The sequence below is a fragment of the Thalassophryne amazonica genome, chromosome 20, assembly GCF_902500255.1.
Source record: "Thalassophryne amazonica chromosome 20, fThaAma1.1, whole genome shotgun sequence".
Lineage (NCBI taxonomy): Eukaryota > Metazoa > Chordata > Actinopteri > Batrachoidiformes > Batrachoididae > Thalassophryne > Thalassophryne amazonica.
Genome location: NC_047122.1, coordinates 64036460 through 64061328, shown reverse-complemented (window position 1 = coordinate 64061328; position 24869 = coordinate 64036460). Strand labels below are relative to the sequence as shown.

Sequence of the window (24869 nt, the reverse complement as noted above, 5' to 3'; positions counted from 1 at the left end):
AACTGTGACTAGCACAGAAGTCCAACAACTGAACACCACTCGGGATCAGATTGGGGAGGCCGTGCTTCCCGATCACCCCCCTCCAGGTCTCACTGTCGCCGCCCATGTGGGCGTTGAAATCCCCCAGAAGAACAATGGAGTCCCCAGTCGGAGCGCTATCTAGTACCCCCTCCCAGGGACTCCAAGAAGGTCGGGTACTCTGCACTGCCGCTCAGCCCGTAGGCCGAGACAACGGTGAGAGACCTGTCCCCGACCCGAAGGCGAGTGAACTCCAACACATGGCAACTGAGCTGGGGAGCAATAAGCCATGCGACCCCAGGAGGGCGGGCCCACATCGCTCTTTCGGGCTGAGCCCGGCCAGGCCCCATGGGCTAAGGCCCAACCACCAGGCGCTCGCGCGCAAGCCCCAACCCCCAACCCCAGGCCTGGCTCCAGGGTGGGGCCCCGGCTCCGCCATACCGGGCGATGTCTCGGTCCTTGATTTTTTTACTGGTCATGAAGGTTACTGGTCATGAGTGTATATATGGTTGGTGTATTCATATTTTGTGTTTAGATTTTAAAATGTATATCTATATTTTATTTTGCACATTATTAATGTAAATTAATAAAAAAAAACAGGAAAAATAAAAGACCAGAGCATCTGCTGGAGATTCTCTTGTAATCTATGAGACATTTTCCAGCTAATGACACTGAATGCGGTTCTGCATTTAGAAAATGGATTTTAATGTTGGGTTTTTTGTTTTTTTAACCTCCTCTGTGGCAGGTCCATTCATTATGTGTATAATGTCTCCTCTCTGCACTGGAGGAGAGAGCAGGCTGTGAAAACAGCATGGTACACTTTGTGTGATCATTATTGCCTCAGATGGAACGTGGTGGCCTTTATTCTGCAGATTTCACACAGAGCTGCATTACTGATGAAACCGCAGGCAGACAGACGCCTTCACAAGAAATATATCTGACTCAAACATCTCTTTCCATGTGCTCTTTATTTGGTACAAACCCATGTTCAATTTTTTCCCCCGATGCTTTACACTTAATTATTTCCAACATTAATGGATTCTGTATATAACAGGAAGTTTAAAAGAAAAAAAAGATACAATGCAACTTAGAAAACAGTGAAAAATATAATGGTAATATCATATAAAGTTGTTTGGTACAACAAAATATTTCACACATAATGTAAAGATTGGCAGTTGCTGTGGGAAAATACAAATGCATATAAAAAAAACAAAACCAAACAGTAAATCAACCAAAAAAATAAGTAAAACCTGATTCCTGGAATGAAACGGTGAATAATTAAACTCTGAGGTGTCACTTTGATCCTGCTCAAAAAACTATCAACCAATAAATCAGTAAATCATTCACATTAACCCAGAATACAAATCTGTACCCAGGTGCAAACTGCACCATTCTGCAGTATGTGTGTGTAGATTATATATATATATATATATATATATATATATAAAATAAAATCTCTTTCTGGAACACGCCCACTTCTCCCTCACTGCATGCTGGGACACCTGGGTGGCTAATGGGTGAATGGCAAAGTCTACATCTCCACCCCTAAAACAGAACAGTATCTTGTACCTGAAAATAAGCTGAAGCAACATCTTTGACTTACTGGCTTCATCTTTTTCTCTAGATTTGACCCAAACTACAAAGCTGTGTTCACATTACAGCACTTCAACATTTTTTTTTTTTTTTTTTTTGCTACACATTGACTTGTACGCTGTAAAATGATAAACAGTTGATGGATAAACAGGGCCAAACTCAGTAAATGTGATTAACATTGTTTTGCCAATGTCATATCTCACTGGCATGCCTGCCACCTGCTGAAAAGTAATGGATGATGAATTGATGATGGATTAGGTGCAGGTGTGGTTTTCAGCAAGAGAGAGGCTGTTTCTGCTCAGAGATGTAACAAACAAGTTATAACAGAGAAGTTATTGTCTAATTGTTTGAAAGCGGTTATGTTCTAAAACTGAAGTAACACGAACATACAGTACTGTGCAAAAGTTTTAGGCACATTTAATGTATCATCAAAGCATTAAAAATGATGACAAACTGATAAACTAAATGTGTGATGAATTTTAACTTTACTGATAATCGATATAAAAATCGGGTTCTATTTACGTGTGATTTTTCGGTATATAATTCACACCAGAGTACAAGTCGCAGGACCTCAAAAACTATACCCTGGACTTCTGGAGTCCAGGGTTATAACTGGCCATTTTGACTACTTTTGGTTTGACTTTCACAACTTATCTAAAAAAAATTGTTTACTTTGCCTTGTTTGGTGTCTTTTTTTTTTTTTTAGCACAATCATTTGCAACTGTGTTTGTGTGGTATTCTACTGGCCAGTACACTTACTAAGAAATTATTATTATTATTATGGAATAAAAAATTATAGCTCACACATTCTCTTTTGCTGGAACTGATTTTGTGTTGTTGACATGCCAATAAAAAGGGGGACGGGGGGGGGGGGGGGGCATCAAAACCTACTTTAATTTTAACTCTGGAAAGTTTTAAACCTTTGCACGGTACTCTACATCTGCACAACCCTGTAGAAAGGATTTTTGTATGAATTTAGCCATGAAATAAAGAGGCAGAGAAAGATGGTTTAGCAAGGTACGCAGTGAATGGGGTGTGTGAAAAAGTGTTTTGGTACAGAAATATACTAAATCAGACAAATAATCAGTTTAACAGCAGTTATGTTCTAAAACTCATAAGATGGTCACGTTCGTATAACCCCGAAGAAAGGATTTAATATGAATGCAGCCAAGCAGACACTTTGCCTTTTTCAACACGTGTGTGTTTTTGAAGTTACATCTACAGCTTAAAATCTGCCTGTTTGTCACATGTGATGAACGTTGAACAAGCACCAAGCTGACCTTTGTGCACACAGCCAATGAGGATGAGTATGGCGATGACTATGCCCACAAAAGAATTGTCAGCTTCTAGAACTGTGCAACAAGAAAAAACAAAACAAAACATCATGGCGTGTTTCACAGTGGAAGCAAAGGTTAAGAAATGTTCCATAGCGCCACCAACACTTTGACATCAGCACAGATGAATGTGGCACGTGGAAGGCAAGACTGGCATAATGTGAACACACCTTAACAATAATTGCTTGAGGCCAGCCTCAACATTTTTTCAAGGTTTTCTTAATTCGGTTAACTAGTAAAATAAACCATCTTAACCATAACTAAAAAAGACACTTGAGGATTTCCTAGCGCCGCCTATCTGAACCTATCCCAGGATTGACTTTTTTTGGCATCTGTACTATACAATATAACAATAACAATATAATAATCTTTGAGGTAACAAACCTCATGTACATTTTTATTCATTTATTTTACATTTTCTGGAAATGTTTTTTTCTGGGTCAAACAGTTTTTGACAACCTTCTCATCTCGGTTATCTCACTGAACAGATGCAGGCAACAACCCCTAAACCCCACGTAACCGCTTTGGTAAAAAAGTAACAACAGTCATCCTCATCAGCATCAAACAGTCTCATCAAGAAAACACAGAATACATCTGCATCTGCATGATCACGAAACAAAAAAAGAAGTTGGCAAAATAAATATTCACTTGGACTTTCAGGTAATCATCAACATCTGGAATAATAAATAAAAGATCCGTGTCCTCAAATCTGCTTTTGACTTTTAGTAACAAAACCAACATTCGTAGGATCTCATTCTTGTGCCCCTTGGAAAAAGGAAAAAAAGACGCTCTTTTGTATTTCTAGAAGAAAGGAGGACAGAATCAGATCTGCTGGCCGCTTCACTTTACCTTGAGCAAACACAATGGAAGTGAAGACGTTTCACTCACTTCGAGGAGAATCAGTTTGTCTAAAAAGCAAACTGTTATTTTAAAGGGAATTCCTGAGCGCCCTTGTTTCCCGTTAGGAATGTTGGCTGAGTAACAGACAAATTCCTGTTTGATTTATAGCATAAAAATGTTAAATACAAAAGAATGTGATTGACATTATCAATACAGAGATCGATATCTAAAAAAACAAGTCTAAATCTCGACTGTGAGTTTCATGTTTGTCTTTATTATATTATCATAATGATAATTTTATTATTATTATTATTAGTAGTAGTAATCATTTAGAATTATTACTATTACGACTACTACAAATAATAACATAATAAAGACACACGTTTGTCTTTATTTTGTTATTAATCATAATGATAATTTATTATTATTTTATTATTATTAGTAGTAGTAATAATGTCGAATTATTACTATTATGACTAGTACAAATAATAACATAATAAAGACACACGTTTGTCTTTATTATGTTATTAATCATAATGATAATTTATTATTATTATTAGTAGTTATAATTTAGAATTATTACTATTACGACTACTACAAATAATAACATAATGACAAACATGTTTGTTTTTATTATGTTATTGTTAAAAAAGAGAAAAAAAGAGGGAAAAAAAGAGAAATACTCTTGAAAATACAGTAGTTTGGATCTTCAAGCTGTTGGTTTGGACTGTGTTCTTTCCATAAATGGACTGTACTCTGGTCCACTAGGACCTGGACCAAGTCCATCATTTCCAGGCGGACCTCGGTTTGCGGCACAACAGAGATTGAATGTGTGCTCACACCTCCCCACACCAAACAAAATGAATAATGCCCAGTCACCACAGATTGCAATGAGAGATGTGAAAGCACCCTTAGTATGTTTCCTAAATCTCCATTTCCTTCATGAAGGAGCAAACATATAACACTGCATAACAGGAATAGCATCGTGCACATGCTTTCTGTATGTGTGATAATTAAATATATATTAAAAAAAACATACACAATATGGTGCAGACCAGGACCAACACCACATCATGTTAAGACATCCGGTCCAACACGAGCAGGTCACACTGATCTCAGGGATCGTAGGAACACGTGCCACTGCTGCTGCTCTTGAGAAAACTGTTCTGCCATTACTGCTGCGTCCGGTCACGCTGCCCCCTGCTGTTTATGTGCTTCACTGCATCTTCCAGATGCTTTGGACAAAACGTTGCAATGATGGCTGTAAGAAGCTCGATTTAATCCATCAATATACTTCACCACAGAAAAAAGGTAACGATGTGACCAAGTTCCTCTAAACCACACGTTATGCTTCCTGAGTCTTCCCATTGTCACATGTGGTTGTATCATCAGTTTCTCACCTCAATCCATCACCCCGTTTTCCCTCATATCCTCATAATACTGTGCCTGTGTGTCACAGCAGATGGCTGCCACATGTCCAAGTGGCAGACTGACCAGCGCTTCTCCACAGTGTTGAGAAAACTCAATGCTGTTTTTGTACATTCAGCTGCGTTGTGTGTTCAGAATTCTGACCGACTGGTACATTTGTATTGCTGATAGTGCAGCACACTTGTGTTCGACTGGATGTGTGTTTAAGGCAACGGCTCCATGCAACAATCATCAGCATGTGTGGACGAGGAAAGCTTGTGTACATCTCCTGGAGCACAATGGAGTAGCACCAAAATGCCAAGAGAAACGCCAAGTGGTTAAAAGAACTTGCATGCTTTTAGCCACAGTGGCTAAGAATGTCTGTCACGGCCACACACAGGTCATGTGAATTAGTTTTTGGGGTTATTAACGAGTCAAATGACCTTTGATGAAACTTTTTGTCATGTGAATTTGGCTTTTAATGCCGCTGGTACAATTCGTGGATACATCGTGTGGCTCAAGGCTTGGTTAAGCATTAGCATATCATAGCGCTAGCCCAGGTACAGATTTCAGTGCAAACATGTGCAGTTCCTACAAACCATATATGTGCATAACGTTCCTCACATGCACGTTTATTCAAGGATATATCCCGTTTGGAGTCCACTTATTAAAACACAAGCACAGTGTGCGCACTGAGAATAAATCATCACGGTAATAAACAAAACGACGTGTTTTAGTTTTTAATAAGCGCCGCGCAGAAGAAGAAATGCTATAGACACAAATACTACCGATTGTGTGTGTTCCGGTCTTATCTGTCTGGACGGAGCAAGGCTCATACCGGAGTGTTAACACTGCATGTGTCCACAGCGCCCCCTGCTGTTTTGGAGTTCAACGTGCGCAGCCGTCCTCGTGAAGCTTTCAGAGAGCTTTGGCGCTGGTGGTGTGGGAGACCGTGTGGGACACTGGTTTCTGTGGGTAACGGCTGTAGTAGTAAACCTGGAACAGGATGGCGAAGTCCACGATAACCTGCAGGAGGCCACATGTCCAGAACTGCACGGGAGCCTTGGTAAGCAGGAAGTAGCCTGTTTTAAAGGTGTCGCCGCTGGTCCACATCAGCACCATCTTGATACTAGGAAGTAAGAGAGTGAAATATTAATAATAATAATAATACTACTAATAATAATAATAATATGAAGAAGAACGACAGTCATAGTAGAGACAACTTCAGGGTTCCATTGTGTGCGTGTTGTGGTTCCGCTCTCAGCCTGCATCACTGAGCTGTGAACATGAAAACTGGTCTCTTAAAACTTTTGAAAGCAACATATTTGAATTTTTTTGCTGTGTGCAAAAAAGGCGGAAAAGACAAGTTAAACAGAGTTAAGTACAATAGTATGTAATTTCTAGACTTTTCCAGAAGATTAGTTGCAACTGGACTTTTTGTTCCCAGCTAAACAAGAAGTCCAATTGCCTTGACTCAACTTCAGGAAGCTTCTGTTCTTCATCTGAATAGCTATGAACCTACACAGAGTTATGGAATATATGCTGTATATATAAAACAATATAATATAACGCAATGCTAAAATACCCTCGGCCGTATGAGCCTTGTGTTCTTTATAATTATTAAGATCCTGTTGTCTTACGTACAATTTGTACATATTCAATGAAGCCCCTTCTATTAATCAGTCAATCAAAAACAATATTTTCGTTTTAACAGCGTCTGCAGGAGGCTTTGCATGTGCATACATGAGCAAAGTGGAAATTATGCAAATTAAAGAATATTTGTAGATCACCCTCTGTGTATTTGCTGGTATTAATCAGACAAATTTAACTCCATAAGAAATTAGCTTTGAGTTAGCGGACATTAGTGTGCATGCTAACAAGATGTGTTATCAGGTTCCAAAAACATCATTTTTGGTTTTAGAAGTGTCTATTTCTCACTAGCTTTTACATAATATATGAGACACGCATATAAACACAAAGCAAAGTGGTTTTGAAAATACCAGCCATTGACATCACGGTGCAGCTCTACTTTGATTGGCTCTCATACCCCACCACTCAAAAACAAAGGAGAACAGATTCAAAACAGAATGTGACTTTTACCTCCTAAAATATGTCAAGGTTAGCCATCTTTGAACTTGTCCAAGCTCTGTGTCCCAAGAATGTTCCCTGTGAATTTGAAGACTGGCAGTAATAGAACTGGACTTATGCTGAGCACAGACAGACGGACAGACACCAGGTCTAAGCAATACCCGATGGCGATATGCTGACCTTGGATAAAAATGATGTTTTAAAGCCCATATAGAGACAGATTAGGCACATTTTATTAGCATATTGTAAAATCTCATTCAGGGATTAACCCACTTTTCTTGCAACACAAATATTTAAAAAGTATTGTCTCTTGGAGAAATCAATTAGTCCAGTCATCTTTGTGGAAACCAACTGAAATATGAGTGTTACTGGGCAATTCTATTCAAACAGAATGACAATGACATACATTAGCTCACTATTAAAAACATGCTCTCATTGTAATTCTGTTACTGTAGAACTGCCCAACTGCTACAGTCAAATAAAGCGAGAGACGTATCAAATATCAACGACCTTAGGAAATTTCATTTTTTAAGCAAAGTAAATAAGTAAAGAAAGTTGACATCAGGTATACCACGTAGTGACAAACAATTAGCTGGTCAGCAGAAGCTTTAGATCACCTCTACAGCCCTCTCGGTTGAAGAGATATGCTAGAAAATGTGTAACTGTAACAAATATTCCCCAACTGCAGCGGAAGTCATGCACATCGTTTTGGTTTTGTGTGGACAGATGTGGAAATACACCTCCCAGATTTCAGCCTCGCCTCCAACACAAAAGAGCTAAATGAGACTGTGTTTGTGGTGATCATAAGAACAACAGCAACAAAGTCCAATGAAGTTTGTGGAATTTACAGATTTATGGGAACACTATTGTTTAATGCTGTTAGCATGACAAACAAAATCCCATTCAACTCCAATGTTCTCACAGCGAAAAATCCCACTGAATACAACAAAAAGTGGCTCCATGTCGCAATACCTCAAGGGACAAATGAGAAAATCTATTTTTATAAGCTGAGCAGACAGACCCTTAATGACAGGTGCAAGAAAGGTCAGGAAAATGTAATATCAGGTGTGGAAAAGCATAAAAGATACAAAACAAATAATCCAAAAGAAGAACCAAGAGAGGGGGATTAAAATAATCAATCTTCTCAGAGCATCAACTGCATATCCTGTGGTCCATCTCCAGCCATAAAACAAATTAAAACGTGTCTGGTTCACACTGAGAGGACACGCGAGACGATCCAGGACATGTTTCAGAAGACAATGCGGAAAAGTCCCCCTGTGATTTGTGAAAGGAAAACTCATTTGTTTTGTCCTCTTCCTGGCACTCACAGCTCAACTAATGAGACGGCACAGGAAGTTTAAAGAGAACAACGGAAGACGAGGGGAACAAAAAGGAAAACCAAGCCCCAGGGTCCAAACACAAAGCTTTACAGTCTGATCCATAAGTATTTGGCCAGTGACACCGTTTTTGTAATTTAGCCTCTGCACACCACCACAACGGAGTTTAATTCACACAATTAAGATGTGCTTGTAGTGCCAACTTTCACCTTTTATTTTAGAGCAGGGCTATTTAACTATATTTTTCCGGGGGCCAAATTTGTCAGAATACTATGATCTGTGGGCCGGACATTCTCGTGACCTGTACTATTACTCTTAGATGTACATTTGAGACAAATGCTATTGCATTTCTTTTTCCCTTTTTATTTAACAGAACATCAAAAGTATATACTAATGAAGTCACTGAGTGTGGGGAAAGTGCAGCAGGCTGTCATTAAGATCACATGCGAAAATGTCTAGTTTTTTTTAATTTTTTATAAAAGCAGTCATCTTTTCAAGCACATCAACCACTGGTTTATCCCTCCCCTGAAGACTCAGATTAAGACCATTCAAATGATGCATGATATCACTTAAAAAGCAAATTTCTGAGACAAATTTCTCATCCAGCATTTTTGTCAGAAATGTTTCAGCCTTCTTGGGCTTGCATTCACATAGAAAGGTGATAATTTCCTCCCTCAGTTCACAGACTCTCTGAAGTGCATTGCCCTGGCTTAACCACCTGACATTGTGTAAAAGTAGGTCAGAGTGCTCAGCTGACATATCAGCAAGTAGTCTGCGAAACAACCTGTGCTGAAGACTAGATGTTGCTCTGATAAAGTTCACTGCAGCAATCAGAGTCCATGGTACTTTTCAACTCACCACTAAGCTGAGAGCAAAGGACACTCTGGTGAACGAGACAGTGGACAGACTGTAGTTTTGGTGCAACAGTAGACAGTCGTGCAGACAGTCCTTTGACCCTTCCTACCATCAAGGGAGCTCCATCTGTAACCAGCAGGTTAATATGCTCCAGGTCCAGTCCATTGTCTTTAAAAAGCAATAATCTTTTGGAAAATTATTTCCCCTGTTGTTTGTCCTTCCAGTGGAATTAGGCCCAACAGATCCTCCTTGAAACAGTCACCGTTGAAAAACCGCACATACAAACAAAGTTGGAGCTGTCAGTTGACTCATCCACAGCCAGCGACATGAATTCAGCTTTCTTCAACTGACTAAGAAGAGTCTCGAAAACGTCTGTGGCTAAAACATCCAGTCGTCTTGCAGCTGTTGTATCTGACAGAGGGATTGACTTGATTGAAGTCATTACCTGCTGCTGGAGTCAATGAACGGCATTTTCTTGAACCCGCAACATGCAGGGATGCTGCTGTTGTCTTCTGTTGCAGAGTGCAGCTACGGGAGAATATTGCAGTGCTTCGCTTGTAGTTCATATCAAGTGCTTTTATTTTTATTTGACGAGCATCAGAACCCGGTGAATATTCACTGTCAAAACGGGAGTGAGTTGTAATGAAGTGCCTCTGCGCGTTATATTCCTTATTCACCGAGCAACAGTCAGAACACAGCAGGCACATAGGATTGCCTTCGGCATTTTCTATGTGCACATATTTACCAGGCCAGTCATTATTAAATCTTCTATTTTCGTTGTCAACTTTACGTCTCTTCTCCTTTGAATGCGCCCGGTTGTCGTCTTCTTCTTTGTTCAAGTTTACTGGCGGTTTGCAAACCAATACGGTACATTACCACCACCAACTGTTCGAGTGCCCGCAATGCCTTCACATGAGGTGGGGCTGTTTGGAAACAGTGCTGAGGTGCCGTAAAGGATTCAACATGCCGCAAAGCGCCACAAAGAGTCATAAAATGCCGAAAATTGCCGAATGTGCTTTGTAGCGGCTTTTGATCTTGTATTTATTAATATTTATGGGTAAATGGGCCGCGGGCTGGTCCAAACTTGTTAAAGGGTCGGTTCTGGCCCGCGGGCCGCCAGTTGAATAGCCCTGTTCTAGAGGTTGAACCAAATATTGCCTTCATCAATTTAGGAATTACAGCCTCTTTTAAAGAAAGTCCCTCCATTCTACCAGATGTTACTGAACAAACTGAATATAAATATTCATAGAAATAAACACTTTTACAGCCTGTTTTCTATAAACAAGTCAGGGGATGGATACATGAACATTTCCAAGTCACTGAATATGTGTTGGACTTCATTTGTTAGAATCACACACATACATACAGACGAACACACACGCAGAACACCCTTCAGATGTGCTTGCAAAAGCAACCTGTCAACAACAACAACAGCACCACAAACACATTGCAGGGACTTTCTTTTTTTTTAAATCTGGTCCTTTTTGCTGTCAGCCTGGTTGCTCAGTGCTATTTGAATAGGCAGAGCTGGAGAACTGACTGTCGCTGTACCGCCTGTGTTTGTGCAGAGACAGACAAATGCTCTGCAGTGGACATTTGTCTGGAAGATGATGTTGCTGTTGGTGGAAAGGCCACTCACAGCTGTAATCTCTTAATCGGGGCAGCAATAACCCCTGGCGGACACGAGTGTTTCCTGTAAATACATTACAAAAATTCATCACATATCCAAACCCCTGCAGATCCTTTGATGGAACAAGCTGTGCTCAACGCAACACAGAATAAAATCTGCAATTGCAACAGCAGGTGAAACAGTGGATAATAACAATAAACACAACAGGAGCAGGAGTCTGTCTTCTTCTTAGTTTTGTTTCCACAAACCTTTAATCAATGCGACGCATGAATGCAAAGAATGCTCCGGTTGGGTTTAAAAGTTAAACCCCCCATCCCTCGACTCTGCCTGTCAATCTCCCAGCCTCACTGGTGCAACGCGTGCAAAGTGAGATTGAATATGTTATTCAATCTCACTTTGCATCATTTATGGATGCAGGTGAACCTTTTTAGTACACATGGTAAATGGTGGGCGGAAAACTCGGCTCGGAATCCAGCATTGCACTGGTTTGAAAAATTTGCCAAACGTGAAGTGTGGAATAACAAAAACTACTAAGTATAAAACAAAACAAACAACAACCTAATGATTGACACCTTTCCAAAACAGTGTAACAATGAAATTTTTTTAGTTATGTCAGTATTATTAGACAGCATTGCTTAAATTTTCATTGTTACGCAGATGATATTGTTTCTTTCTCTTTTTGCTCTGTATGCACCACTCTGCATTTAATCATTAGTGATCGATCTCTGCTCCCCTCCACAGCATGTCTTTTTCCTGGTTCTCTCCCTCAGCCCCAACCAGTCCTAGCAGAAGACTGCCCCTCCCTGAGCCTGGTTCTGCTGGAGGTTTCTTCCTGTTAAAAGGGAGTTTTTCCTTCCCACTGTAGCCAAGTGCTTGCTCACAGGGGGTCGTTTTGACCGTTGGGGTTTTACATAATTATTGTATGGCCTTGCCTTACAATATAAAGCGCCTTGGGGCAACTGTTTGTTGTGATTTGGCGCTATATAAAAAATTGATTGATTGATTGATTGATTGATGTCCATAAAGTACACTCAACAAAAATATAAACGCAACACTTTTGGTTTTGCTCCCATTTTGTATGAGATGAACTCAAAGAGCTAAAACCTTTTCCACATACACAATATCACCATTTCCCTCAAATATTGTTCACAAATCAGTCTAAATCTGTGATAGTGAGCACTTCTCCTTTGCTGAGATAATCCATCCCACCTCACAGGTGTGCCATATCAACATGCTGATTAGACACCATGATTAGTGCACAGGTGTGCCTTAGACTGTCCACAATAAAAGGCCACTCTGAAAGGTGCAGTTTTATCACACAGCACAATGCCACAGATGTTGCAAGATTTGAGGGAGCGTGCAATTGGCATGCTGACAGCAGGAATGTCAACCAGAGCTGTTGCTCGTGTATTGAATGTTCATTTCTCTACCATAAGCCATCTCCAAAGGCGTTTCAGAGAATTTGGCAGTACATCCAACCAGCCTCACATCTGCAGACCACATGTAACCACACCAGCCCAGGACCTCCACATCCAGCATGTTCACCTCCAAGATCGTCTGAGACCAGCCACTCGGACAGCTGCTGAAACAATCGGTTTGCATAACCAAAGAATTTCTGCACAAACTGTCAGAAACCGTCTCAGGGAAGCTCATTTGCATGCTCATCGTCCTCATCGGGGTCTCGACCTGAGTCCAGTTCGTCGTCGTAACCGACTTGAGTGGGCAAATGCTCACATTCGCTGGCGTTTGGCATGTTGGAGAGGTGTTCTCTTCACGGATGAATCCCGGTTCACACTGTTCAGGGCAGATGGCAGACAGCGTGTGTGGCGTCGTGTGGGTGAGCGGTTTTCTGATGTCAATGTTGTGGATCGAATGGCCCATGGTGGTGGTGGGGTTATGGTATGGGCAGGCGTCTGTTATGGACAAAGAACACAGGTGCATTTTATTGATGGCATTTTGAATGCACAGAGATACCGTGACGAGATCCTGAGGCCCATTGTTGTGCCATACATCCAAGAACATCACCTCATGTTGCAGCATTATAATGCACAACCCCATGTTGCAAGGATCTGTACACAATTCTTGGAAGCTGAAAATGTCCCAGTTCTTGCATGGCCGGCATACTCACCGGACATATCACCCATTGAGCATGTTTGGGATGCTCTGGACCGGCGTATACGACAGCGTGTACCAGTACCTGCCAATATCCAGCAACTTCGCACAGCCATTAAAGAGGAGTGGACCAACATTCCACAGGCCACAATTGACAACCTGATCAACTCTATGCGAAGGAGATGTGTTGCACTGCATGAGGCAAATGGTGGTCACACCAGATACTGACTGGTATCCCCCCCCAATAAAACAAAACTGCACCTTTCAGTGTGGCCTTTTATTGTGGACAGTCTAAGGCACACCTGTGCACTAATCATGGTGTCTAATCAGCATCTTGATATGGCACACCTGTGAGGTGGGATGGATTATCTCAGCAAAGGAGAAGTGCTCACTATCACAGATTTAGACTGGTTTGTGAACAATATTTGATGGAAATGGTGATATTGTGTATGTGGAAAAAGTTTTAGATCTTTGAGTTCATCTCATACAAAATGGGAGCAAAACCAAAAGTGTTGCGTTTATATTTTTGTTGAGTGTATTTGGACATGGGCAAAGATCTTGTAATACCCAAGATAACTGTATTTTTATCCCATTTGGACCAAACTTGGTAGAATGACTGAGGGTTTGCCAAGGAGAAAGCAAGTTGGTTTTATGAAAAACTGGTTAAAAGTCAAGCTCAAAATTTGGGATCAACATTCCGAATGGCTGTTCTGCCTAATAAGTCAAAATTAGAATTCAAGTGTCACAAAGATCGGGAAACCAGGTATTGGCATCATCAAACACCTCTGTCCAATGACCTTCTGGCTCCATAAAGTCTTTTGAGACATCACTCGATCTCAAATGCTGACAACCCAGAGACGTGAATGCCACTGCACAGAAACGTGAATGTTTCTACAATTTCAACTCTTTCCCTGCGAACAGAAACACTTCTGTTGGCGAAGTGCAGGAAGCCATCGAAAACCTGGATCTTACTATTGATCCGGGACAAACACTCTGACTCCTCACTGTTGCACTTCTCAAGTGCAACAATCAGAGCATCCATCAATTCTGCAGAGATCACAGTACTGCCCGTGAAGTCCAGGTCAGTAAACCTTTTCTTGCTAAGAAAGGCAGTGAACCTGTTAGTTTCCACAACCCTACCCAAAACCCAGACCATGCAAGCATTGAACAGTGTGGGAGTCGAACACATCTCTGATAGTGAGGGATTTTGCTCCTGCTCTGCACAGCACTTACAGTGCCTTTATATAACCCAAGCATCATCTCTAAGAACTTAGTGCAGATACTATAAGTTTTCAAGATGTTCAAAAGAGCAGCCCGGACAATGGACTCAAATGCTTTGTAAAAGTCCTTGCTTCATGGTTGCATACTTGTACAGGTAGGATTCCATTAATTGTTGACTTCTTCACTGCAAAGCCAGACTGTTCCATTCACTGAGTGGCAAGTAGCTGGTAATGAACCCATAGAGATGATAACATCTCTATGGGCTGCCAGATGTTATCATTGGCCAGATTGAAACAAAAAGTGTTTGCAGTACCAGGAGAACAGCATCTCCATCCTGATTGTCTACCTCACTCCTCACTGTACATATTAATCGATTGCACTTGGTATTTAATGCTTTTTTGTTGCACTTCTGGTTAGATGTCAACTGCATACATGCACTCTGTGTACTGTACTGTACTTTGCACAATGACAAAGTTGAACCTAATCTAATCTAATAAAGTCATCAAATTCTGTACAGAACCGGTCGAATGTCAAAGTCTCATTACAAAAAGCAACAACTTATTTTTCAAGCCATTTCTTTTCCAGGTACAACATCCTCACAACTCCGTACAAAAAAGCTTTACAACAGCGCAAATGGTAAACCATCATACTCAAACTTAAAATTATCCCAGTATCTACTAATGCTTGGCAGAGTGCCGCCTTTCACAATGCACTTCTTTAAACGTGCAGCTGCCACTCTTTTGACTTTAAAATGCTTTCATTTTAAAGGGCATGTAGGAAAATATGTTATCCACAGAGTAAAAAAAAGAAGAAAGCAGGACAGAGTATCACATGCATACTGGATATGCATGCAAAAAATCTTTAGTGGTTAGAAATTGCAAAGTAAAATAGTTGACATACATAATACTGGACTAAAAACAGCAGATGATAGAAGTGTATTAGGTGCCAAATTCACTGTTCGCCAGCAGCTGCTGACAGAGCTGAACAAACCCTGTGGAGTTCTGTTAACATAATCACAGAAACAGTACGGCACAGTAAGGTACATGTGGATGTCCACAAAAGCAGTGTGACATCTAGTGATGGGAGCCACCAAAACAACCACAGCCATGCTGAAGACGTTCCAAGCTTCGGTGGCTGTGACTGGAGAGATTGTCCTAACGAAATCACACTGCATCACCAGTTTCACAGTGGAGGGGTTCAGAATCAATGACAAAGTGGATCTACAATTTGTCAATAAATACATGATAATATGAATGAAATGTGTAAAAACAATGTTCCTCAAAGAGGGCAGCACGGTGGCTTAGTGGTTAGCACTGTGGCCTCACAGCAAGAAGGTCATGGGTTCAATTCCCGCCTGTCGCCTTTCTGTGTGGAGTTTGCATGATCTCCCTGTGTTTGCGTGGGTTTCCTCTGGGTGATCCAGTTTCCTCCCACATCAAAAGACCCGCGGGTAGGTGGATTGGAATCTTTAAATTGTCCGTAGGTGTGCGAGTGGGTGTGACTGTGTTTGTTTGTGGCCCTGTGGCCTGGGTGTACCCTGCCTCGCGCACTATGACTGCTGGGATAGGCTCCAGCCCCCCGCGACCCTTAATTGGACTAAGCGGTTGAAGATGGGTGTGTGTGTGTGTGGGGGGGGGGGGGGGGTGTTCCTCAAAGGTGGGAAAGGATTTGCATATTTCTCTCTTTGTAATGGATAAAATCATTAGACAATTCAAGGAATTTAGAGGGATTTCAGTTTGTAAAGGGCAAGGGTGCAGGCCGAAGCGGAACACCTGTGATCGCCGAGCCCTCAGACAGTACTGCATCAAGAACAGTCATTCATCAATAGCTGATATAATCACATGGGCAAGAAATTTCTTTGAGAAACTTTTGTCAAGCGCTACATCATGGAGTTACATTCACAAATGCCTCAAAAAAATCTTCACTGTGGAAATAAAAAGCCTTATGTTAATCTTATCCAGAAGCAGCGTTGACTTCTCTGGGCTTGGGGCATCTGGATTAGAACATGTATTGTGCTCAGATGAATCAGTACTCTAGATCATTTTTGGAAGAAAAGGATACCATGTGTATGGGACCAAAGATGAACAAGACCATCCAGACTGTTATCAGCAGCAAGTCCAAAAGCCAGCATCTGTCATGGCATAGGGTTGCATCACTGCCCTCGGCAAAGGTAATTTACACTTTTGCAATGTCAGTGGTAATGCAGAAAAGTATGTTGAGATTTTAGAGCACCATATTCTGCCTTCAAGACAAGATCTTTTCCAGGAATGTCCATGGATTTTTCAAAAAGACAATGCAAAACCACATTCTGCGCACATGGCCACAGAAAGAGCGGGTACAGATACTGGACTGACCTGCCTGCAGCCCTGACCTGTCTCCAATAGAGAATGTGGGGAGGATTTTTAAACAAAAAAATGCAACAATGGCCCCATACTGCTGCACACCTGAAGACATGTTTACAGAAAGAATGGGACAAAATAACGCACGAAGAGCTGCATTGTTTGGTATCTTCATTGCTAAACTGTTCTGAGTGTTGTGAGAAGGAGCAGCAACATTACAAAGTGGTAAATGCTTCCGCATCCCAACATCTTTTGGTGTGTGCTGCAGGACACAGCTGTAAATGGTAAATGGACTGCATTTATATGGAGCTTTTCCATCAGACGCTCAAAAGTGCTTTACAGTAATGCGTCACATTCACCCCGATGTCAGGGTGCTGCCATACAAGGTGCTCACTACACACCGGGATGAACTCTGGGATTACCTTGCTCAAGGGCCCTTAATGATTTTCCGGTCAGGCTGGGATTTGAACCTGGATCAGGCTCAAAACTTCTCAATCGCCCCTCATAACTTTGTAACTACTATATAATATGTGCTAAACGTTTGGGTTCTAATAGACAGAGATGAGGACCAGTGAACCTCCTATTTTGGGCCATGTTGTCATCTTTCAACATGAACAATGAACATAAAATAAATGGGCGTATCAAGTTGCATGTAAGGTCCTGGGTCCTAGTGGCCAATAAAGCCACTGTTACTGTTTGCAGCCTGTTCAGTAATTTATGTTCATGATTGTTGATAAGAATTAACAGCTGCAGAAAGCCAATGTGAGTTATGATTCAAAGGCTGGAGCTCTTTTTATGTTGTGTTACCGACTGATTCTTGAAGGCAGCAAATTACATTTTTTGGCCAAGATGAACTGACTGGCAAAGACCTACAGACCTTTTGGAACAGCATCAAGTCACCAGAATGGGAATGGCAGCTGCAGTAGATCAAAAAGAACTGCCAAGATTTTTTTTTTTTTACAGTACTGTAACAAAAAGGCTGACTGCTTTTGAACTTGTTACTATGAATACAATCCAACACAATGTGCAGTTAGCCATTTGGGATTATCAGGTATAAAGCCAAATCCTATTTTATACTCAAACCTCCTGAATTTGAAGTTGCCAGGAACAGTCGGTGTTGCCAAGGAAGTTGTAATTTTTCCCCATTCTACACAGGCTTCTACAAATCTGCAGAAATGCCTGTAAATATGACAGCTATTAATTTTTAAAATGCTGTCTGTCTACAGCTTTTATTCAATGAACCTTCAAGAATTCAGGTGAACTACACAGATATATGGGAGCACATGGCTCTGAAACAAACAAACAAAAAAAAACTCAATATCAAAGTAGCACCGAATCATCAGGCACCGACTAAGAGGCTTTTAGAGTTGGGAAATAGCCTGAAGAAATACTGTGGTGTCCAAATCAAAGGACGTTGGGAGAAAATGTGTGGAAGGACAATGAAGTTATGTGGCTTACAATTTGAAGCAGTCCAAACTAACCTGATAATAGCCAACATTTTATGTATTACTGGAGCTGGAACCTCAAATAGTGCAAATATTTGTAGCGTTTTGAGGCTGGAAACTCTATGTCTTTATTGGTATAGATCGTTTCATTTACTTCAAATATAAAGTCTCTGAGCTGCAAAAAACATTGTCTTTTTTTGTCAGATCAGCAACAAAGTGAACAGTGTGCAGCTGCAGGGTTTATATAACTAACTTTTTTACAACTTGCTCTATAGGAGTGGCACTTTTTAAAACTAATTTTGCAGTTTTTCTGCTGTTGTTGGTATTACTCCTTTATTGTTCGTCTGCTTGTGCTTTTTCAATCGATCTTCTGTGAAATTTGGGGTGGGGGTCGGCAAACTCCCAAAGCCAACAAACAGCTCAGATTAAGACTGTACTCTGTAAAAACTTCATCAACTCAATGCTATTGTGTGGTTAACCCCTGTGGGATAACTGTCAGAAACAGACACAAACATGTTTAGAACTCAATTAAACAGTCTGATATCCAACATAACAAATCTAATCAAGATGGGCAGATGACAACCCAACTGTCACTGATAATTCAACTCAATGTTGACATTATCACTGACTGAATTTTCTTTCGGCTGATCTGGTATGGATCTGCATACTGATTTGACACAACTTTTATGCCAGATGTGTTTCCGAGTACAACTTCAGATGTACAAGGAGAAAAGGACACAGGTGGCCTGGAGACACGTGTACTAATCAAGTAACATTTACACTATAGTATGTAGTATTAACTTTCTTACACTTTTTCTGGTATTATATGACATTTGTAGTTGTACCTATCTTTAAAAGTACAGAGAGATTTTAACTAGAGCTGAAACAACTAATCAAGTTAATCGATTAAAATAGATTATTAAAATAGTTGTCAACTAATTTAGTCATCGATTAGTAGCTAAATAACTTTGTTTTACTGCAAAGGTTTTGTTTATTCCATATAATCAGCCGAGCTTTGCTCTGAATCTTGAACCAATGAAGGAGTGCTTTGAGCTGCTGCTTCGTTGGTTTCATTTGTTTTATTTTGCTTTATCTTAATTTTTCTCCACTAAAACCCTAAAGAGCATATATCTGTGAGGAACATTTACCTTTTTTATGTTAAACTGACCTGTTATGGTCTTCTAAAACAGTTGATAGATGTATTTTATGCTAACGCCGATACTAATGCGTTAACATGTCTATGGTGTTTTCAATGTTAAAGTTAGCATTAAGCTGCTGGCATTTCAGCATGTTTGTGCATTTGTTTTCTGTATAATAATTAATGGTTCAGCATTTGTTGTTATAAAAGAGTCAAATATATTACAAATTATAATATTTAATTTATTTTTATTTATATATTAATAATAATACCAACAATAATAATAGTAATACTAATAAATAATAATGCTACAATACAATTTTAGAGAAAGAGACATGAGTCACATGTGTAATTGTGAAATGACCACATAGTTGACAAGTTATACAGAGAATGTTGCACATATAATGAGTCAGGCTACAGTTTTTGATTTAGGTTTTATGGTTAACTGGTTATGCTAATTGCTCATTTGCAGCAACAAAAATACCTCTTTTTTCACCATATATTTTATAACAATTATATGTTTCAATGTTGTTTTATGGCATCTCAGCACTTTGATAAATCACTGTCATTTGAAATAATTATTTTTGTTCTTTATTATAAACTGTTTTATTCTTTATTATTTTATATTTCAACAGCCAATGGACATTTGACGATATGTTGATTTTTAAGTATTTTAAGTTTCCAAATAATGTTCTGTTGTTAAATAAAGTGAAGGAAGGAGAGAAAAATTGTTTCCCTGGCACATTTTTAAAAAATTCCCCGCTAATGTTTCACTTGGCTGCTCCCAGACCACCAATAACCAGTAAAAATCTATTTAAGCATAAAAATTCAAAAAGAAAAAATAATATAGCACCTTCAACTGCACCACAGACTAAAACAGTTAAATGTGGTCTATTAAACATTAGGTCTCTCTCTTCTCAGTCCCTGTTAGCAAATGATATAATAATTGATCAACATATTGATTTATTCTGCCTTACAGAAACATGGTTACAGCAGGATGAATATGTTAGTTTAAATGAGTCATCACCCCCGAGTCACACTAACTGCCAGAATGCTCGTAGCACGGGCCGAGGCGGAGGATTAGCAGCAATCTTCCACTCCAGCTTATTAATTAATCAAAAACCCAGACAGAGCTTTAATTCATTTGAAAGCTTGACTCTTAGTCTTGTCCATCCAAATTGGAAGTCCCAAAAACCAGTTTTATTTGTTATTATCTATCGTCCACCTGGTCGTTACTGTGAGTTTCTCTGTGAATTTTTAGACCTTTTGTCTGACTTAGTGCTTAGCTCAGATAAGATAATTATAGTGGGCGATTTTAACATCCACACAGATGCTGAGAATGACAGCCTCAACACTGCATTTAATCTATTATTAGACTCAATTGGCTTTGCTCAAAATGTAAATGAGTCCACCCACCACTTTAATCATACCTTAGATCTTGTTCTGACTTATGGTATGGAAATTGAAGACTTAACAGTATTCCCTGAAAACTCCCTTCTGTCTGATCATTTCTTAATAACATTTACATTTACTCTGATGGACTACCCAGCAGTGGGGAATAAGTTTCATTACACTAGAAGTCTTTCAGAAAGCGCTGTAACTAGGTTTAAGGATATGATTCCTTCTTTATGTTCTCTAATGCCATACACCAACACAGTGCAGAGTAGCTACCTAAACTCTGTAAGTGAGATAGAGTATCTCGTCAATAGTTTTACATCCTCATTGAAGACAACTCTGGATGCTGTAGCTCCTCTGAAAAAGAGCTTTAAATCAGAAGTGCCTGACACCGTGGTATAACTCACAAACTCGCAGCTTAAAGCAGATAACCTGTAAGTTGGAGAGGAAATGGCGTCTCACTAATTTAGAAGATCTTCACTTAGCCTGGAAAAAGAGTCTGTTGCTCTATAAAAAAGCCCTCCGTAAAGCTAGGACATCTTACTACTCATCACTAATTGAAGAAAATAAGAACAACCCCAGGTTTCTTTTCAGCACTGTAGCCAGGCTGACAAAGAGTCAGAGCTCTATTGAGCCGAGTATTCCTTTAACTTTAACTAGTAATGACTTCATGACTTTCTTTGCTAATAAAATTTTAACTATTAGAGAAAAATTACTCACAACCATCCCAAAGACGTATCATTATCTTTGGCTGCTTTCAGTGATGCCGGTATTTGGTTAGACTCTTTCTCTCCGATTGTTCTGTCCGAGTTATTTTCATTAGTTACTTCCTCCAAACCATCAACATGTCTATTAGACCCCATTCCTACCAGGCTGCTCAAGGAAGCCCTACCATTAATTAATGCTTCGATCTTAAATATGATCAATCTATCTTTGTTAGTTGGCTATGTACCACAGGCTTTTAAGGTGGCAGTAATTAAACCATTACTTAAAAAGCCATCACTTGACCCAGCTATCTTAGCTAATTATAGGCCAATCTCCAACCTTCCTTTTCTCTCAAAAATTCTTGAAAGGGTAGTTGTAAAACAGCTAACTGATCATCTGCAGAGGAATGGTCTATTTGAAGAGTTTCAGTCAGGTTTTAGAATTCATCATAGTACAGAAACAGCATTAGTGAAGGTTACAAATGATCTTCTTATGGCCTCAGACAGTGGACTCATCTCTGTGCTTGTTCTGTTAGACCTCAGTGCTGCTTTTGATACTGTTGACCATAAACTTTTATTACAGAGATTAGAGCATGCCATAGGTATTAAAGGCACTGCGCTGCGGTGGTTTGAATCATATTTGTCTAATAGATTACAATTTGTTCATGTAAATGGGGAATCTTCATCACAGACTAAGGTTAATTATGGAGTTCCACAAGGATCTGTGCTAGGACCAATTTTATTCACTTTATACATGCTTCCCTTAGGCAGTATTATTAGACAGTATTGCTTAAAGTTTCATTGTTACGCAGATGATACCCAGCTTTATCTATCCATGAAGCCAGAGGACACACACCAATTAGCTAAACTGCGGGATTGTTTTACAGACATAAAGACATGGATGACCTCTAATTTCCTGCTTTTAAACTCAGATAAAACTGAAGTTATTGTACTTGGCCCCACAAATCTTAGAAACATGGTGTCTAACCAGATCCTTACTCTGGATGGCATTACCCTGACCTCTAGTAATACTGTGAGAAATCCTGGAGTCATTTTTGATCAGGATATGTCATTCAAAGCGCATATTAAACAAATATGTAGGACTGCTTTTTTGCATTTACGCAATATCTCTAAAATTAGAAAGGTTTTGTCTCAGAGTGATGCTGAAAAACTAATTCATGCATTTATTTCCTCTAGGTTGGACTATTGTAATTCATTATTATCAGGTTGTCCTAAAAGTTCCCTGAAAAGCCTTCAGTTAATTCAAAATGCTGCAGCTAGAGTACTAACGGGGACTAGAAGGAGAGAGCATATCTCACCCATATTGGCCTCTCTTCATTGGCTTCCTGTTAATTCTAGAATAGAATTTAAAATTCTTCTTCTTACTTATAAGGTTTTGAATAATCAGGTCCCATCTTATCTTAGGGACCTCATAGTACCATATCACCCCAATAGAGCGCTTAGACTGCAGGCTTACTTGTAGTTCCTAGGGTTTGTAAGAGTAGAATGGGAGGCAGAGCCTTCAGCTTTCAGGCTCCTCTCCTGTGGAACCAGCTCCCAATTCAGATCAGGGAGACAGACACCCTCTCTACTTTTAAGATTAGGCTTAAAACTTTCCTTTTTGCTAAAGCTTATAGTTAGGGCTGGATCAGGTGACCCTGAACCATCCCTTAGTTATGCTGCTATAGACTTAGACTGCTGGGGGGTTCCCATGATGCACTGAGTGTTTCTTTCTCTTTTTGCTCTGTATGCACCACTCTGCATTTAATCATTAGTGATCGATCTCTGCTCCCCTCCACAGCAGGTCTTTTTCCTGGTTCTCTCCCTCAGCCCCAACCAGTCCCAGCAGAAGACTGCCCCTCCCTGAGCCTGGTTCTGCTGGAGGTTTCTTCCTGTTAAAAGGGAGTTTTTCCTTCCCACTGTAGCCAAGTGCTTGCTCACAGGGGGTCGTTTTGACTGTTGGGGTTTTACATAATTATTGTATGGCCTTGCCTTACAATATAAAGCACCTTGGGGCAACTGTTTGTTGTGATTTGGCGCTATATAAAAAAAATTGATTGATTGATTGATAGCTGCTACCTTATCGTGGTGGGGGAGTTTGCGTACCCGGATGATCCTAGGAGCTATGTTGTCGGGGGCTTTGTGCTCCAAGTAGGGTCTCCCAAGGCAAACAGGTCCTAGGTGACGGGTCAGACTAAGGGCAGTTCAGAACCTCCATGACCAGTAAAAGATCAAGGACTGAGACGTCGCCCGGTATGGCGGAGCCGGGGTCCCACCCTGGACCCAGGCCTGGGGTAGGGGCTCGCGCGCGAGCGCCTGGTGGTTGGGCCTTAGCCCATGGGGCCCAGCCGGGCTCAGGCCGAAAGAGTGACGTGGGCCCGCCCTCCTGTGGGTTCACTACCTGCAGAGGGGGCCACGGGGGTCGGGTGCAGAGAGCCCCTGGCTGTTGGGACGTGGAATGTCATGCCTGAGCTTGTGCGGGAGGTTGAGAGATACAGAGATACCAAATAGAGATAGTCGGGCTCACCTCCACGCACAGCTTGGGCTCTGGTACCCAACTCCTGGAGAGGGGCTGGACACTTCATTTTTCTGGCGTCACCCATGGGGAGAGGCGGAGAGCTGGGGTCGCATTGCTTACTGCTCCCCAGCTCAGTCGCCAAGTGTTGGAGTTCACTCTGGTGAACGAGAGGGTCGCGTCCCTACGCCTTCGGGTCGGGGACAGGTCTCTCACCGTTGTCTCGGCCTACGGGCCGAGCAGCAGTGTAGAGTACCCGACCTTCTTGGAGTCCCTGGGAGGGGTACTAGATAGCGCTCCAACTGGGGACTCCATTGTTCTCCTGGGGGATTTCAACGCCCACGTGGGCGGCGACAGTGAGACCTGGAGGGGGTGATCGGGAAGCACGGCCTCCCCGATCTGAACCCGAGTGGTGTTCAGTTGTTGGACTTCTGTGCTAGTCACAGTTTGTCCATCACGAACACCATGTTCGAGCACAAGGGTGTCCATAAGTCATGTGGCACCAGGACACCCTGAGCCGGAGGTCGATGATCGACTTTGTAGTCGTATCATCTGACCTTCGGCCATGTGTCTCGGACACTCGAGTGAAGAGAGGGGTAGAGCTGTTGCCTGATCACCACCTGGTGGTGAGTTGGATCCGCTGGGAGGGTAGGAAGCCGGTCAGACCTGGCAGGCCCAAACGTATCGTGAGGGTCTGCTGGGAACGACTGGTGGAACCATCTGTAGGCAAGGTCTTCAACTCCCACCTCCGGGAGAGCTTCTCCCAGATCCCGGGGGAGGTTGGAGACATGGAGTCCGAGTGGACCATGTTCTCCACCTCCATTGTCGATGCGGCTGCTCGTAGCTGTGGTCGCAAGGTCTCTGGTGCCTGTCGCGGTGGCAATCCCCGAACCTGGTG

The 24869-nt window shown here is 41.1% G+C and overlaps 1 protein-coding gene across 2 annotated transcripts in view; it reads right to left on the bottom strand.

The window, feature by feature from the left end:
• Positions 1-5316: 5316 nt before the first annotated feature.
• Positions 5317-24869, bottom strand: part of LOC117501614 (solute carrier family 66 member 2) — a 66896-nt gene continuing 47343 nt past the window's right edge. For both annotated transcript variants that reach the window (XM_034160533.1, XM_034160534.1), the window contains one exon: positions 5317-6321. In XM_034160533.1, coding sequence (XP_034016424.1) covers positions 6111-6321 — 211 coding nt within the window. In that variant the 3' untranslated portion in view covers positions 5317-6110. The remainder of the gene's footprint in view (positions 6322-24869) is intronic.